Source organism: Myripristis murdjan, chromosome 23, assembly GCF_902150065.1.
Source record: "Myripristis murdjan chromosome 23, fMyrMur1.1, whole genome shotgun sequence".
Classification (NCBI taxonomy): domain Eukaryota; kingdom Metazoa; phylum Chordata; class Actinopteri; order Holocentriformes; family Holocentridae; genus Myripristis; species Myripristis murdjan.
In genome coordinates this window covers 7300359-7316305 of record NC_044002.1, presented here as the reverse complement: position 1 = coordinate 7316305, position 15947 = coordinate 7300359, and the positions used below count along the sequence as shown (strand labels likewise).

Here is a 15947-nt window from a genome sequence, read left to right as displayed (position 1 = left end):
TGTGATGCAGCACCATTAGTGTTTGTGTATGCATGTGCACGTGACTGATACTTTGCCCACAGAGGAATAACAGTGTCAGTAAGTGGGCCCCTGCTTTATGTTTGGCTTGTGTTCCAAACATAGGGACTAACCTGGCTTGATATAGATGGGCTCTGTCTGTGTACAGATTGACCTCTTATGTGCATGAAAAAGTAGGCTTTCACTGATGACAACAATATCTACTTGTAACATACTATTTTTGGTATTAAGCCTTTCATATGATTGACTCATGATTCAGTTTCATGGGCGTTTTTAATCAAAGAAATCAACTGAGCATGAACTAATTCCATTTGTTAACAGATGACACATGCAAATGTTAGAAAATAATGTGCCATGTAATGTGAAGTCCTTTCATTCATCAAAGAAAGCTAACAAAAGAGCATACAATTTTTTTTCAGCTGGACTTACACGAACATCAATGTGCTCCTATATGCAACCCCATGTATAGCTTCCAGGGTGAGGCGCATATGATCAACTGAAGTCATTACAGCATCGTAGCCTAAATTTGATTGCCATATTTTATAGAGCATAAATGTCAGGTCAGTGAGTCTAATTAAGCTGAGATGTTAATAGACTGTTTAATGAATAATTAATGAACCAAAAACATGCAGGCTGCTGTGTAGCGAGTTCAGAGTTCCACTGACTTATGCTACACCCAGTTAAGTATTTCCAGGTAACATGAGTAAAAGTAATGAAATTGTGGTTCTTACATGACTTCTAAAAACAACACAAATTGTTTAGTGGGTAGAAATTTCCCAATAGGTCTTAATCGGGTTTGAGGGTCCAGGACCCGGGGAGGATGGGGCATTGCTCTTCTTTTCTTAGTGAGGTTGTGGTGGTAGTAGGAGGGATCAGGGTGTCGGAGATTTCAGGCCAGAGAGGAACAGGAAGTGGCTGTTTATTTTTCTCATTTCCTCTCAGAGGCTCCACTGTGACCCTGCTTCTTCCACCCCCTCTGCTTTTATCACTGCAGTTAGACTAACATAGATACATGTGAACACACATGTATATATTCATGTATTGCAAAACCTATTGCCTAATAAATCCTCAGTTACTGGCCAAACAGAACAGGCACACACTGTCTTTTAGAAATTGAAGTGTAAATTAAATGAAGAGTAGTTTCTAAATTCTATAGCTATATTTTTTCAAATGGAAGAGCACCGAGGTCTGCATTGTATCAGTGTTTATGTTATAGCTTTTCATTTTCTGAACAAAATCTCTGAAATTGAAGACTGAACAAACAACTTGCTTTCTATTTGTAGGGATGCACAAGTAATGAAAGGCAAATAAAATTGCAGTATCATTCTCTACTCGTATGTAAACATGCATAATTCATATATTTGACAGAGAGAATGATCAGCAGCATCTTTAGAACCACACACACCAACAGTAATCAAAATTAAATGTAGTAAGATGGAGGTGTTAGGTAAGGACAAAGTTAGGACAAAAATGCATCGCAGTTTTTGTTGCTCACTGTTATGTGAACAGCTACCTGTATAGGACTTCTTTCATGGCACTTAATTTGTCAGAATGGCAAAATTTGTCTAAAGGATTTGTTGAGGTTGAATGAGAATGCAGTTTTTGGAGCAAGATGGCCAGGAACTTTGAACTTAAACAGTAATTTGCCTAAAACATTGTTTTGGGGGGGGAAAATGCACCCTGCTGCGATTTGGAAGCTGCAATAGTTAGTCTTGACTGACCAAGATTGTGGTATCAGTCTTGTCCTTAGTATTCTGTGACAGAACTGTTCTGATACATGGGTGACAAGCTTAGAGGTTTACTCTAATAGCTTTTGGTAATGATCCATATTTGTGCTGGTAATGGCTATGGATTGGTACAATGCCTGGAGGGCAGACCAAGGCATCCACACTACCCATTTAACCTCTTGCAGGCATGAACAGGGACACAGTGCCAGTGCGCACATGGCTGGGGGTGGTGGGGGTCTGCGGAACATGCTCAATGCCTCTTTACTAGCCTGTTATGTCAGTGACTGCTGACTGAGCCATCTACTGTCCTCTGTATCGTAGCCTCCACATAAGGCTCCTATTATATGGAAATATCAGTGGAGAATTGTACTCTGCTGTCTCTCTCTGGTGATCTGACCTCTCTGCCTCTCCCCTCTTGGTGCCCCCCTTTCGCCTTTTAGACCCCTCACATGGAAACAAACTTGGCTCTCAAGTGCGCCTGTTGTTTTGGCTGCTGAGCATAAGCTGGAGCGAAATGTACAGTTACAATCTCCCCGGCCTTTTTTCCCCCTCTTCCTCAATTCTGGCCGTCTTTTTCCATGGGAATCCCAGGGCCATATATGGTCGTCCTCAGTAGCAGCAGCAGCAGCTGGAACAGTGAAGGCAGAGAGAGAGAGAGAGAGAGTGTGTGTGTGTGTGTGTGTGTGTGTATGTGTGTGTGTGTAGTCTGGCTGCAGCTCCCAACAGGGCTCATCTAGTGGAGGGACCCAGCTGGTTGCCCTGCAGCACTCTAACCCTCCCCCCCGTACCCCCTGGCCTCCCGAACCCTGCCACAGCACAGGAGCTGTGTGCTCTTTGTCTGGCACACACACACACACACACACACATACACATCACCTTACAAAATGAACATTCATGCATAGTCGTTCACACAAATAAAATTGCACTGTTGTTTTTCATCTGATTTTTTTTCTTTACATCTTTTGTTTGCTCCCAATTTCCATTTTTCCCTTTCACCCCATCTTTTTAATTTTCTTGCCGTCTCCTCTGATCATTTTGTCTGTCTAACACATGCACACACAAACACAGACACACACACAGTGATACACATACACAGGCGGTAAGAAGGAATTCCTTTTGTGGAAGTGGCTGCGCGCCTCTGAGCCGATGACGTAGCCCATGAGGAGTGGCCAAAGCACTGATGCCTGAAGCCCCGAGGCTCACAGTATTACTTATCTGGGAATTTCTCCACTGGTATGCTAGTGCAGGGCCCTGCCGCTGCCTGGCTAGGTGGTTGCAGAGAGTAGTTGTACTATTAGAGGGGGAGGGAGAGAAGCAAAGTGAGTGAGAGGAGAGGCCAACTCTGTGATCCAGAAGAAGTTGCTTTGTCCTCCATACTGTTGCTTTATATGGGAGTAAACTGGTCTTTCCCTGTAAGAAAACAAGGCCTGTGTTATTAAGCTGTACTGTGGATGCCGTGTCTCCTGTTACTACTCGGGCTGCTGACTCTGAATGCCTGCAGGTCTTAATTTATTATTTTTGTACATGTGATATTTTAGAAACACTACCTCATAGTAGATGTTTTGTTTTTTCTTACAGATATTGAAAGGTTCCCCCCGCCCCAGACCTATAGAGATATATCTGAAATTAGCACAAACCGGCAAAGGGCTACAGAAACAGGGCTACAGAAGGGCTACAGAAAGTTTTTTTTTTTTTTTTTTTTTAATAATTTGGTGTCTTAATTTTTTTTTTTTTTTTTGTAGAGAGAGTGATAGCGCTATTATTTGTGTCCTGACATGCCATGTTTTCGAAGAGCCCTGAGTGCCTGTCAGCGGTGTAGGTGCTTTGATTCAAGCCAAAGTCTTGATCTCAACTGTAGTGAGAGTGACTCAGGCTTTCTTCTGCGGTTTGGGGGTTTGAACAGCTGCTTTGGGACCAAACAGCTCTCCAATCATGGCGCACAGCCTCTGTGTTTGTTGTGGTCACAGTTTACTAACTGGTTCAAAAGAGAAGACTCATCTGGTTACTCTTTCAGGGACAGTTGGTCAGCCATGATCAAATTCAAGCATGACATAGACACAAATGCAGCATATGGGTAACTTTTCGAGAATAACAACTTCCATATTGAATTAAAGGAGTTTTGTGATTATTTTACCTTTTTGATCCACTGTCCTTGATTCCGCCTTGTTTGCTTTACTGATTTTCCAGGATGACTGAACAAACCACAGACATGGGGATTAACTGTGATGCATACATATAGGCAGTGCTGGGTGGTAAAACAGTGTTCATTTTTTTTTTGGCTGAATTATCTTCATTTTAGAAATAAAACCAGCTTGATTACTTTCATTAATGGCCCTAGAAGAGTTCTCTCAAGGAAATGGAATATAATTCTGGTTATTTTCAACCTGCTCTGTATTACTGTCATAATTATTGATTGTATCGAAAATCACTTACTTCCCTTTAGCTTCAGTTACCTGGGACCACTGCTTTCCAATACAAGCACACATCAAACCCACTTTCCAACCCCAACAGCTGAAGCCCAAAATCGATCTTAGCTCCACATTGTTAATCTTGTTTTTTGCTATTTTATTCTGTCAATTAAAGACTTTTAAATGAAATTTGTTTGTATAGTCCATCTTTTGTTCAGGAACAAATTTTACACTTTGAACCTGATAGAAATTGCGATCTGCCATATATTCTAACTGCCATTTTTAATAGCGATAACAGTTCTAAACATATTGCACAACACCTTGTATGGCTGGACAGAGCAGTAGTGATAGCTTTGGTTTCCCTGTTTCCAAAAAAATGCATTGGTACAAAATGTCCTTAATTTCTCAGAGGTTACCACCAAAAATAGACATTTATTATTGATATTTTAAATATTAATAGTAAAAAAAATACTAATGGTAAATATCCATTAAATTCCATTGTAACTGTGTTGGAGTTACCTTGATAAAAACTACGGTTGTCATCAGAACCGATACTTTGGTGCCAAGTCAATGCCAATAGTCCAAAAAATATGACGGTGCGCCATAGGTACTGGATGTATTTATTTAGATTTAGTATTTATTTGGATTTAGCCTTCAGTGGGCCTGAACATGTTCTTCCAGAACCGACGGGGGCAGTGTACATACAATTTACGTTTGTTCGAGTGTGTGCTGAAGAAGACACAAACAGCCACAGCTCCGCCTCAGCTTGTCCAAAAGAAACACAGCTAGAGTCGTGTAGGCGCTCAAGGCGGGGATAATGATAAATTCACAAAACAAAATATGCAAACGGTGCCATCAAAGTTTCCTGTGAAACGGTTTCCTTTTTCTACTTATGTATAAATCTACTTAATATTTCCATATTTTTCCTATGTCACTGCTGGATACTGCAAGTGAAATTCTGAGTTTGTTTTATGTACTTGAAGGCATGAATAGCCTACTTGAATGTTCATCAGATTTTAATAAAGGAGTGTATGTTGAAGTAAATTGGATTTTTTTTTTCCTTTTCTCTTTTTTCATTCTTTTTTATTGTGGTATCAAAACGGGTATCGAATCATGGAAATTCATTATTATTGGCATCGACGACTGAATTTATGGTATCGTGACAACCCTAATGTGAAGTGATGTTATGAATGTTTTGCCAGTTGTCCAAAAAAAGAGCAAAATACACCACCAGATGACAAAATGGAAACGAAATAGCAAGGTACATCAGCAGCAGTTGTTTGTTGCAATGCTAAGTGCCATAGGTCCTTCTAATTTGAACATAGGCCCTGCTAGCCCCTCAGCAGTAAAAAGCACAGGAGCAGCTTTTTGCAGACTGTCTAAGTTGGCCACGTGAGGGGGAAGTGAAGGACGGGAGGGGTCGTCAAGTGTCTCTCCTTGATGTGGAGTGCTGCTAAATTAAGCTAGGAGCTCTCTGCACGATGACCCGGTAGATAATAAACCTCCCCATTTTTTACACACACAGGAGCTATGCCCCGTTTGCTGCACAGGAGGAAGACCGTGCCTCTCAAAGTGCAAGAGGAATAGAAGTCAAACTTATCTGTCTGAACTTTAGAAGGTGAAGCACATGGTACAATAATTCAGCATTATATTGTAATTGTCTTGGCATTTTTTAGCTACTGTGGCAATGGTTTGGGGTTGGGGCTTGAATTCTTTTGTCTGTGTAAAATGAAGCTCAGGCCCTGTGTGGGTGTGACGAAAACTACCAGAAAATGTGTCTGTGTGCTGTATATCTAAACTCAGTACACAGTGGTGTCACAAGCTTGTCATTGTTTCCTAGCTGGAAGCTTAGAAACGAATGCTGCTGTAGTTTTATCATAATTCTATTTCTATCTTGCACAGTCAGTTTTCAACTTTAAATGCTCATAAAGGCTCCAAGCTATTTAGATATGAGTTAGCTAAATCTTTGTTTTGTAGTTCTTATACGTGGCTCTGGCCTATTAACCAAAATAATGAAGAATCTAGTATCAGTCTTTCACAATCAAGTCTGGATCTGGAAATAGGAAGTGACTGTATGTGGATCCTGAGCACAGTAAGTGGTTTCTTTTTTATTGGCATTACTTGGTACCGTGTCTCTTCTATGTTGAGGTTATACTTGGATGACACTATGAATTTAATAAGTAGCAGTGGCATCTGCTTAGAAGTCTGACTCAATGGAGGAACACCTTCCCCATGGCCATAACAGGCCATGAGAATCCTTTTGCCTGCTAGAGGTAAAAAAAGAGAAAAAGATTGCACCTCCAGACACTCCTGAAGATTAGCTTTTTGATCTTGTCTTGCAATGGTCCGCTTTTTTGCGCTGCCTTCAGGGGCTATCCGAGCAACCCCAGTGTGCTTTAAAATGAAGTCTTTTCTCTATTTATTTATGTTTCTTACAAAAGCCTGACAAGGCCTGAACCCATGTTCTCTTTTGGGCTTTGTTGTCGTGGCAACCGACCGGCCTCCTTTCTTAGGTGCACGTCATGGGTGCATTTTTGGTCCCACTCCGAGAATGGCTTTGCCCATCTTCTTCGCAGCATTAGTAGGGAGCAGGGTTCAAATGTCTCTATTATTTTAGGATTAGATTGGTCCATATGATGAACACTGTATTGTTTGTGCCATCATCTTTTCCATATTTATCCGTGATGGGCTGGGAAGGTTTATTGAGTTAATCTATAGACAAAGCCTGTAATTAGCCTCATGTGGGTGCACTAAATTGAAGAGAAGGTGTGAGGTGGGAGATACAAGGTCCTCTTACATCTCTCTTTGGAAGTTATATGCCAATTGCAACTACTGTTGAGGCCATGGCTTGCCATGACAAAAGAGCTAACAATTAAACTGAGTCAAACAAGTTTTATCATAATTGTTTTTTCTGTGTGCAGCCCATTAGGATTAGTTACTGCTTTTACCAGTCAACTTGAGCAACAGAGGGAATAGCAATTTATATATATCTGTTTATATCTATATGTATATATGTAGATCTAGATCATATACCTAGATCTAGATCCAGATATATGTATGACCAAAGTTTATCACTTGATACAGTAACATGTGTTTAGCTAGAGGGGTTAGTCCTCATGACATGCTAGCATTTCCCTATGCCAACAGTGGGGTTTCCAGTTGTAATGCGAGTACGTGTGTGTTTTTTTGTCTGTATCAGGTTTCACTGGGGTGCTCTACATTGACTCGGGCTGACTAAGGGGACAGCCTCTTCTTCCCGCCTCAGTTGCTCTTAACATGAAGTGGCTCTCAAGGCCAGCCCTTTCCTGACAAATGCAGGCTGACCTTTCACAGACGCAAGTCTGCTGTTCATTTTAATGTGCTGCCACTACAGCATACACTGGCTCATAAACACAGACGCATTTGTGATTTGGAAGCACACATTTTGAGAAGCTGGGAAAGAACATAGTAAGAGCAGTCCAGTGTTGTGAAATAAGATGCTAAGTGGTCTGTCACAGCCACTAGGATCAGATTGTTTTGGCTTGAGCACAGCTCTAAATCCTGCTGCACTGTGCATTTGCACAATGTAAACATTACAAGATCTGCTGTGTTAAATTAAGATTCTGCTCCACAGCATTGTAAATGCTGAATTTTGAATCATCTGTTCAAATTTTAGGCTAATCTCAGTGTACCTTTTCTCTGCTAGATTATATTGGAAGACTTTTCTCTGATACTTCACAGTGAATTTTTTAAATGATGCCTATGGATTCATCAGATTGGTATTTTGACTCTTGACATTGTGATTTTTAAACTTATTTCTAACAGGAGGTTAATGATTTCTCTGTTGTTGTTGCTGTGTGTTTTTTTTTTTTTTTTTTTTTTTTTTTTTTTTTATAATTTCACTGCTAATTACATCTGACACAGCCTAGTACTGAATAGAGTTGTTTTCAGGGGCTGGCTGTGTGATGTACATGAAACTCTATTGGACAATCAAGTGGAGTATCCTGTGTCTATTGATTAGGTTAGTACTTGATTGTTGCTGTTACATCAACTTCCCAGAAGCCTCTGTTTCCATTAGAGAGGGCCTTTTTTGAGAAAGGTTGGCAAGGACTCTACCAATAGCCCTGACTGTCAGAGTCCAGCTAGTCATTATTACTTTCTCTCCATGATTGGCTGCTGTCTCAATGCTACGTTAAGCACTAATGAAAGTCACACACAAACATGTTGAGAATACTTAAGTATACTTATGGGCATGGCCACATTTATCCTCGCAGGGATGAGGCCGGCTGCTCCTGCTCTCCAGCTTTGGTGATCTCAACAGAGAACTCCTGTTGTTTCAACTCATGTTTTCATGTTCATTTCAAAACCATTTCAAAAAAGTATATGGCTGGCCTGTGTATGATCAGTGTGTAAAATTGTGTCTCTGTCCAAATATTTCTTGCATTGAAATTAGAGGTGAGTGATGTGTTTAAAAATCATATTGTGATTATTTTAGTAGGAATTATCATTTTTGCATAGTTTTCAATTTTTCTGAAAAAAAAAATATTAAAATGATTTTTTTTCTCCTGAGTTTATCAAAAAATGCTTCCTTATGTCTGGAGACAGCAGTATGCAGTTTAGACTAGGGCATCTCTGTAGCACTATAATACTTCAAGTCAATACTTCATGTGTTGCCTTTATCAAAAAGATGCAGGTCCTGTGGTTTGGATATTTCATTTGGCCATATTGCGATTTTGATTAGTTGTTGAAATGGTAGCTAAAGGCTCAAATAGGCTGTAGTTAAGTTGTGGGCAAATAATATTTTGACCTTTTAAAGTTTATGTGTGGTGTGTTTCATGTCTTCTCTACTGTGTGGTGCTATCCATCTTGTTGCCTTCAAGCTTGACAAGGCTTCCACTCTTCTCCCCCCTCACAGGCACACTGGCCAAACTGGTTTGAATGGCAGCGTGTCTGCTGGAGAGTGAGTCACTACATGTCTGTGTGCGTTTCAGCGAGAGCCATACACAGGTCCTATCTGTCATTCAGGGGCCTGATGGTCGTGTGTGAGGCAGGATTTAGTCCACAATGCTGCCTATTATACCTTCCATTAATAGTCACATCCCCCTCCTCTACTCTCTGTCTCACTCTCTCTCTCTCTGCCATGAGTTATAAATGACTTTGTGTGTGGATTCATTTTGTCCCTGCAAGTGAATGTTTCTACCAGTACAATACAGGGTCGCAAATGTCTCTGCTGCCTCCATCACATTCCTGAGTTGCTATTGGTTGAGCAGTGTGCCATCTCACCCTCAGCAGCACAGACTGAGGTGCTTCACAGGCTCTACAAGAGATGATTGTGTGGGAGAGAGGCTGTCAGGTACCTCAGCTTCTTCCTCCATTGTACCACCTCCACAATCTAGAAACTAATAAAGATACTCATGACTTTTCCCTCCACTTCCTGACATTTTCTTTCACTCTCATCTTCCCTCTCCTGGCCTGTGCCTGTGGCCACTCCACTGCACATCTCCTGGTGCAGGCAGTAACTCTCTTACCTGTCAGCCGCAGGCAATTACAGCCATTAAGGGATTACCTTTGTTGGGCTCCTGTAGCTACTGGGCGGAGCCAGTTGAGGATGACTAGTGACGCACAGAAGAGGGAGGCTGGAGTCAGTAGTGAGTTTGCCTTAAGGGGCTTGTTTCCACTCTGAAGACTTTGAAGAGATAATAGGAGTATGGGGGGAATGACTAAGGGGAAGATGTAGACGGGGGGACAGAAGACGGTTGTCAGATGAGAGGCAGAAAGTTACAACAATTGTTATTCCAGTTGCACATACTTTGGCAGCACTCATGGGAATGAAAATGGCAGAAGGATGGAGGCGTTAGACTGTGTAGGCATATCCATCTCACTTGGTGGCGTCCAACTGAACAACCCAATAGGGTGCCACTTCATCAGCGAAGAGAGCTGCAGGGCTGAAGCACACTCAGTTCTAGCTTTGCTGTCTGCCCTGCAGCAAAATCAGATGAACCCAGTCTGTTAAGTCCATCTGCACCTGGAGAGACTCTGTCAAACTGCCTGAACACCCCCACCCCCCAAACCACCTCTTCCTACTCATGCACATACACACAGTTGCTCACACAGAACAGCAGATAAGCTCGGTGAGGCCCACGCAAGCACTCTTCAGCCCTCGCCATGTATGGTGTTGTAAATGGCCCAAATTTGGACAAGGATTCCAGCCAGATAGTCGTGTGCCCTGAACGTGAGGCCTCTGTGTGTATGTGTACGTGTATATCTGTTTCCCCCACCGTTAACACTTTTGTTGTAATAGCAACCCCAGGAGAGAGTGGGAGACTGTCCAGGCACTGGGTGGCAGTTAGGATAGTTGTCTTGAGTAATATTTCGATGGGAATGGAAAAAGTTTTAGTCCCTGCTGAACAGTGACCACAGTGCCAACCAAAGAGTGCACGGCAGAGAGAAAATGAAACAAATGAATAAATGAATTGGGATTTGATTGAGTGTCATGTAACGGATATGGATATATATCAAAATGTGCATTGATTGGATCCAATTGTGATTTTTTTTTTTTTTTTTTTTTTTTTTTTTTGATATCTGTTTGGGATATATACTGCAAATTATGTTTGGATGTTAGATTGTTGTGAATATGTTTGAGAAAAAAAGATCTCGATACAGAGAAGCTGAGTTGTGGAGTCCACCTTAGTGCAAAATGTCTTGATTTCCACATCTGTAATGGAAGATGGCCTAAGACTTCAAAAATTGCTATCAAAAATGGAAATCACCCTCTATCCTTTGATTATGCAGAAGCCTCTCTTTTTCCTGCTCAGGGCCTTGTGTACTGCTTCAGAAGAAATGACTATCTTGTTTCTTAGTCTAAAAAACCAAGAATGTGGATTTGACTTGGGTGATTCATAAGCTCTTCAGTATTAAGAGGAGGATGGATGGCATGTTTTTGGTTAGTTCAGTGGTCTGATGATTTATCATGCATAACTAGAGCAAATTATTGTCTTGTATTTACTGCCTAATTTTATAGGTAAAGGCAGTCCTTGAAAGTAAGAATTTTAACTGAAAGTATTCCCATTCTTTTGTATTAAAGGATGGTATAGAGGCACAGCGCCTCTCTGTTTCCACCAGCAGTGCAACGCTATGTGGTATTCAAAGCACCCCTGCTATGTGCAGGCATTTTGGGAACACTACGCTGCCAAAATTCCCCAACAATTCTCGAGGCACGTGGCAATCTATCAGAAGCAGTCCAATGCACTTTCCATGCTGGCTGCTGTTAACTATAGAGCAGGCCATCCTGCTGACATAAGCCCACATGCATGCGTGTGCAAGCACGCATACACTCACTCTCTCTCACACACATAGACACACATACACAGATATTCAGAGTCAGGGCAGGTGGTGTCTGTGTGCGTCTTTCCATGGCCTTACTCTCTCTCTCACTCTGTTTTCCCTCAGGCATGCATAGATGACAATGTTGACATGGTGACCTTCCTGGTGGAGCATGGAGCCAGCATCAACCAGCCTGACAACGAGGGCTGGATCCCCCTCCACGCCGCAGCTTCCTGTGGATACATGGACATAGCAGAGTAAGCACAGAGGGGGTGTTAACAAGACATTTTATTCAGTTTCTGAGAAGCAATAAAGTATGGGCTGCATCTGATTTGGTTGTACATGTTTTCATCTTTTTTTTCTTACTTTTTTGTGTGTAAAGACTCACTGTCATTTGGGTTGTCATTCTCAAAGAGCTATTGAGGCTGGGCCCCAGCTGATGCACTGCCTCAGAGTTTCTCATTAGTGATCTTTGTCTTTCTAACGTTGATGTTTTTCCTTCCCAGCTTACTCCGCTGGTCTAATGAGATTATATCTAACTGTGTATCTATCTTATCTATCTTGTCTATCTATCAGAAAATTGGCTTGTATTGTGAGCATATCAACAAGAACTGCAAGGCTCTTCTTGTGGTTGCTGGGTACATCTTTACACTTAATTTCCTCTGACTTCCTGATCCTGTTAGGTCATGCTCAGTGACTACCGGTTGGTGTGTATTGAGTCCAAAAATCAGCCCAAAAAGGTCTAAGATGCTATTTTGGCCAACCTAACAAAATCACCATGTCAAGAGTCATTATCCTCTGTAGCACACAGCCCTCATTACATTTTGACAAGACCCACTGCCCATGCGATGGCTCAGACGTCATAAGTTTTGGAATGATGTAATCAAATATGGAGCGAACGGGTTCACAAGTTATATCTGGAGTTAAGCTCTAGAGTTGCATTCTAATATTTTCTTTCCCCACGTCCTTTTGAGGTAAGAAGGCTGTTCATAGGGAACAGAGTGCAGCACAGAGATATTATCAGTGGATATTTAAACAGGCTAAAGCGGACTGAGGGAGCTCACTTGCTCTCATTGTTTGGCATATTGGGAGTGTGCTGTGACCTGCTTTACTTCTGTGTTACATTACAGGAACCTGGCTACATCTTTATTATTATGCCGCTATCAGTGTTTTCCCTAGAAATAACAATGTGCATCCTAGTGTTTTCACTACTGCCTGTCACAAAATCTCATACCATGTTGCCAGTTAATCAATCTCTGCTTGGTATCTAAGCTGAAATGAAGTACACACAGTAGAGAAGTAAAGATCCTTGAATGTAATTGACAAATTGTTTGTTGTTTCATTAAATTGTCATTCAATCATGTTTTCAGATAAGAGGTTTTTGTTGACTTATGTCAGACAGTGTGGCCTCTGATGAACCAGCATCAGAACTGAGCTACTATTACAGAGGACAAGAAGTTTGTTGTTTTCATACAATGAATGTAAAGGTCAAGTAGCTGGCCTGATATGGATGACTAATGGAGACATCGTGTCATAGGGAGCCGCTCAGTGACCTGATGTGGGTGGTGAGTTCTTAGTAGACCCATTTAATCCCACCAACCTCGTTCACAGTAATGAGAATGGCAAAGCAGGCAGCCTCTGTCTCTTCCTTAAGCCCTTGGTGTCAAACCCACAGCCATCTGATGGTAGGGTTAGTTCAGACTCCCATGGTGGGACTCCACACCACAAAGCCACCAAACCTAGTAAAACAGACCTAAAATAGGCAGAATAGAAAGTCTAATCAAGACAATGTAAAACTTAGAAACGTAACTGTGGTCAGTTAATTGCCTTGCAGAGGGAAGTTATAAGTGCTGAGCTTGTTTCAAGTGGTGTGTTGGCCTAATGAGAAGGGCCTGAGTCTCTCCGCAGCTTTAATTGAAAGCAGCAGAAGTCAAGATGTTGTCGTTTAAAGGCTTTTGCATCAGTGCAGAAGAAGACATTAGAGTACGTGAGAGAGATAATCACAAAGATTTAAGGGGTTAAGTCAAATAGTTTTGAATATAGTTAAATCAGCCTGCCTAGTTTGGGTCATGAAACATTTGTTATAGAGGCTTTTATAGTTTACCTCTCAAGTCACTAGTGACATGCAGGCCAAGAGTTTTCTGGGTTGCAATAACCAATACCACAACTGTCCATTCATGATGTTGGCCTAGTTAGCTAACATAAAAGACAACAATGGTATAATTTTTCTTTTGCCTGATCACCAATGTTGGTTTGTACATTGGAAAAAAAATCCCTGTCCTGGAATTAAACAAATATAAAAACACCTCACCTCTGCTCAAATGCCCAGAGACAGAAATACATGGCTTCTCAACTTCAGCTATCAACCCAGTGTCCTCAAGGACAATCTCTCCAGTGGTCTCTTGATGTTTCTGTGCAAACTGCAGTGTCCAACAAGACAACAAGTTATTAGGGGAGTAGGGTTGCTCTGATCAGGATTTTCTGGGCCAATCACGATCACTGATTGGTCTGTCTTTTTTTAGGATCAGCATATTCAGATACCATACTGATTTTTAAAACTTTAACAAAATAAAATATCTTGACCTCTTAAGCTAAAATCATAGTTTCAAAAACAAAATGTGCAAACCAAACAAGTCGTAACATATTCTTACCGAACTGACAGAGGCAGTGTACATACGATTTACACTTGTTCATGTGTGTGCCGAAGAAGACACAAACATACGTGAAAGATGGCTCCTCAGGTGCACCTGGAGCGGCAGCTCTGCCTGGGAAACACAGCAAGAGTCATGTATGGATGTATAGGTGTTCGAGGCGGATACTCAGGGGATAAAAATAAATTCGCAAAACAAAATTTGCATACAGTGCTACTGAAGTTTGTTGAATAGTTATTTCATTTTCTAATTACGTATAAGCCTACTTATTTCCATATTTTTCTCAGGTCTCTGTTGGATACTGCAGTTGAAATTCTGCATTCTAAAAAGTTATTTAAGCACAGTTGACTTATAGAGTGTGTGTGTGTGTGTGTGTGTGTGTGTGTGTGTGTGTGTGTTAGGGATGGTACCATTTTTTCCTTGCCGATCCGATTCCGATACTAAATTCTGCCTAAAAGCCGATACCGATCCAATACCAGTGTGCTTCTGCTGTACACTACCAACCTTACATAATATGATTGGCGTCATCAGGTTAAACCCTTTGTAAAACATGAAAGAACATACAGAGAATGAATGCCACAGCACTGTTCTTTTATTATCCAACTTAGTTTGACAGTCTAGACACTCTTAAAACGTTTTGCCAAATGGCTGACATTTTGCAACTTACAGTATTGACCCGCATAAAAGACGACCCTGATTTTAAGACGCCCCTTCTTTTTCAAGACCCTTTTTTGGAAAAATACTTTTTATATGGACAAAATCTAGTTTGAATAAAAAAGCCACTGGCCGGCATCAAAATGGGTATCGAATCGTGGATATTCACTGGTTCTGGTATCATGACCACCCAAAGCTGAGCAGCAATACCATGACAAACAAAAACTTTCAGCAGTCAATCTGTGAGTGTATGTTGTTTGGCAAAGCTACGTCAGGGAAATATGTGCATCCTGCAAGTTGTAGCATGGCTCCAAGTGTTGTAAAAATTGGTTGAAACCTTCATTATACACAACAAAGAGTAGCTGATTATCAAGTCCTGTTAATTGCATTATTTTGTTTTCATTATCTTTTGCTTTTTTACTTTCACTACTATAAGACAATACTGAATTAAATGACGCTTTGATTATTGTCTTTTGGAGCATGGGTTTAGATCCTGCTTCAGCTTTGATTTTTTTTCCTCTAGGGCCTCAATATACTCCTTCCCGTTGCCATAGATGACAGATGAAATTTGTTGTCGTAATTCTTCACAGAATTTCCCTGATGAGAGATTTCCTTTTGGCATGTGTTGCAAGCTGCATTATTTTGAGTCATTCTCTGACACAACAAAAAATGTCCAACCCCCGAGACGTCATGGCCATGATTACCCCTAGCAGGAAGCTAAGTGTTTCGTGTCGGCTTGTAAACACAGACATGTAAACACAGACATGTAAACACAAATTTGTCTGTTTATAGATCGGTTTTTCAGATCGGTCAATTTGGCGAGTACCGATTGAGCCATTAGGATTCAAAATTGGCTGATTTAAATCGGTGTCTGATCTATCAGAGCATCCCTATAAGGCAGTATACACAAAGCTTAGATTTTTTAAGAGGGGATACAGCCAATTGACGGCACACAGCTTCACTCTTACAGACATTCTATTACAGCTACATGTACAGTGTCATACCTGAACTGGTTTTTCTGTCTAAAATATTCTTCGCTGGCCAACAACATGAAGAAGCAGATTATGTGACACTGGAGAGTGCTACAAATTAGTGACACCAACCTTTTTACACCTGGGATTATGATCAGACATACCAAAATCACAGTGCATGCTGTGCCCAACAGACCCTGCGCACAACGCACCATG

General features: G+C 41.2%; 1 protein-coding gene across 3 annotated transcripts in view; it reads left to right on the top strand.

Annotated features, from left to right (window-relative positions):
• The window catches only part of ppp1r12a (protein phosphatase 1, regulatory subunit 12A), a 56368-nt gene that overhangs the window by 9353 nt on the left and 31068 nt on the right, over nt 1–15947 (top strand). For all 3 annotated transcript variants that reach the window (XM_030045546.1, XM_030045547.1, XM_030045545.1), the window contains exon 2: nt 11582–11712. In XM_030045546.1, coding sequence (XP_029901406.1) covers nt 11582–11712 — 131 coding nt within the window. The remainder of the gene's footprint in view (nt 1–11581; nt 11713–15947) is intronic.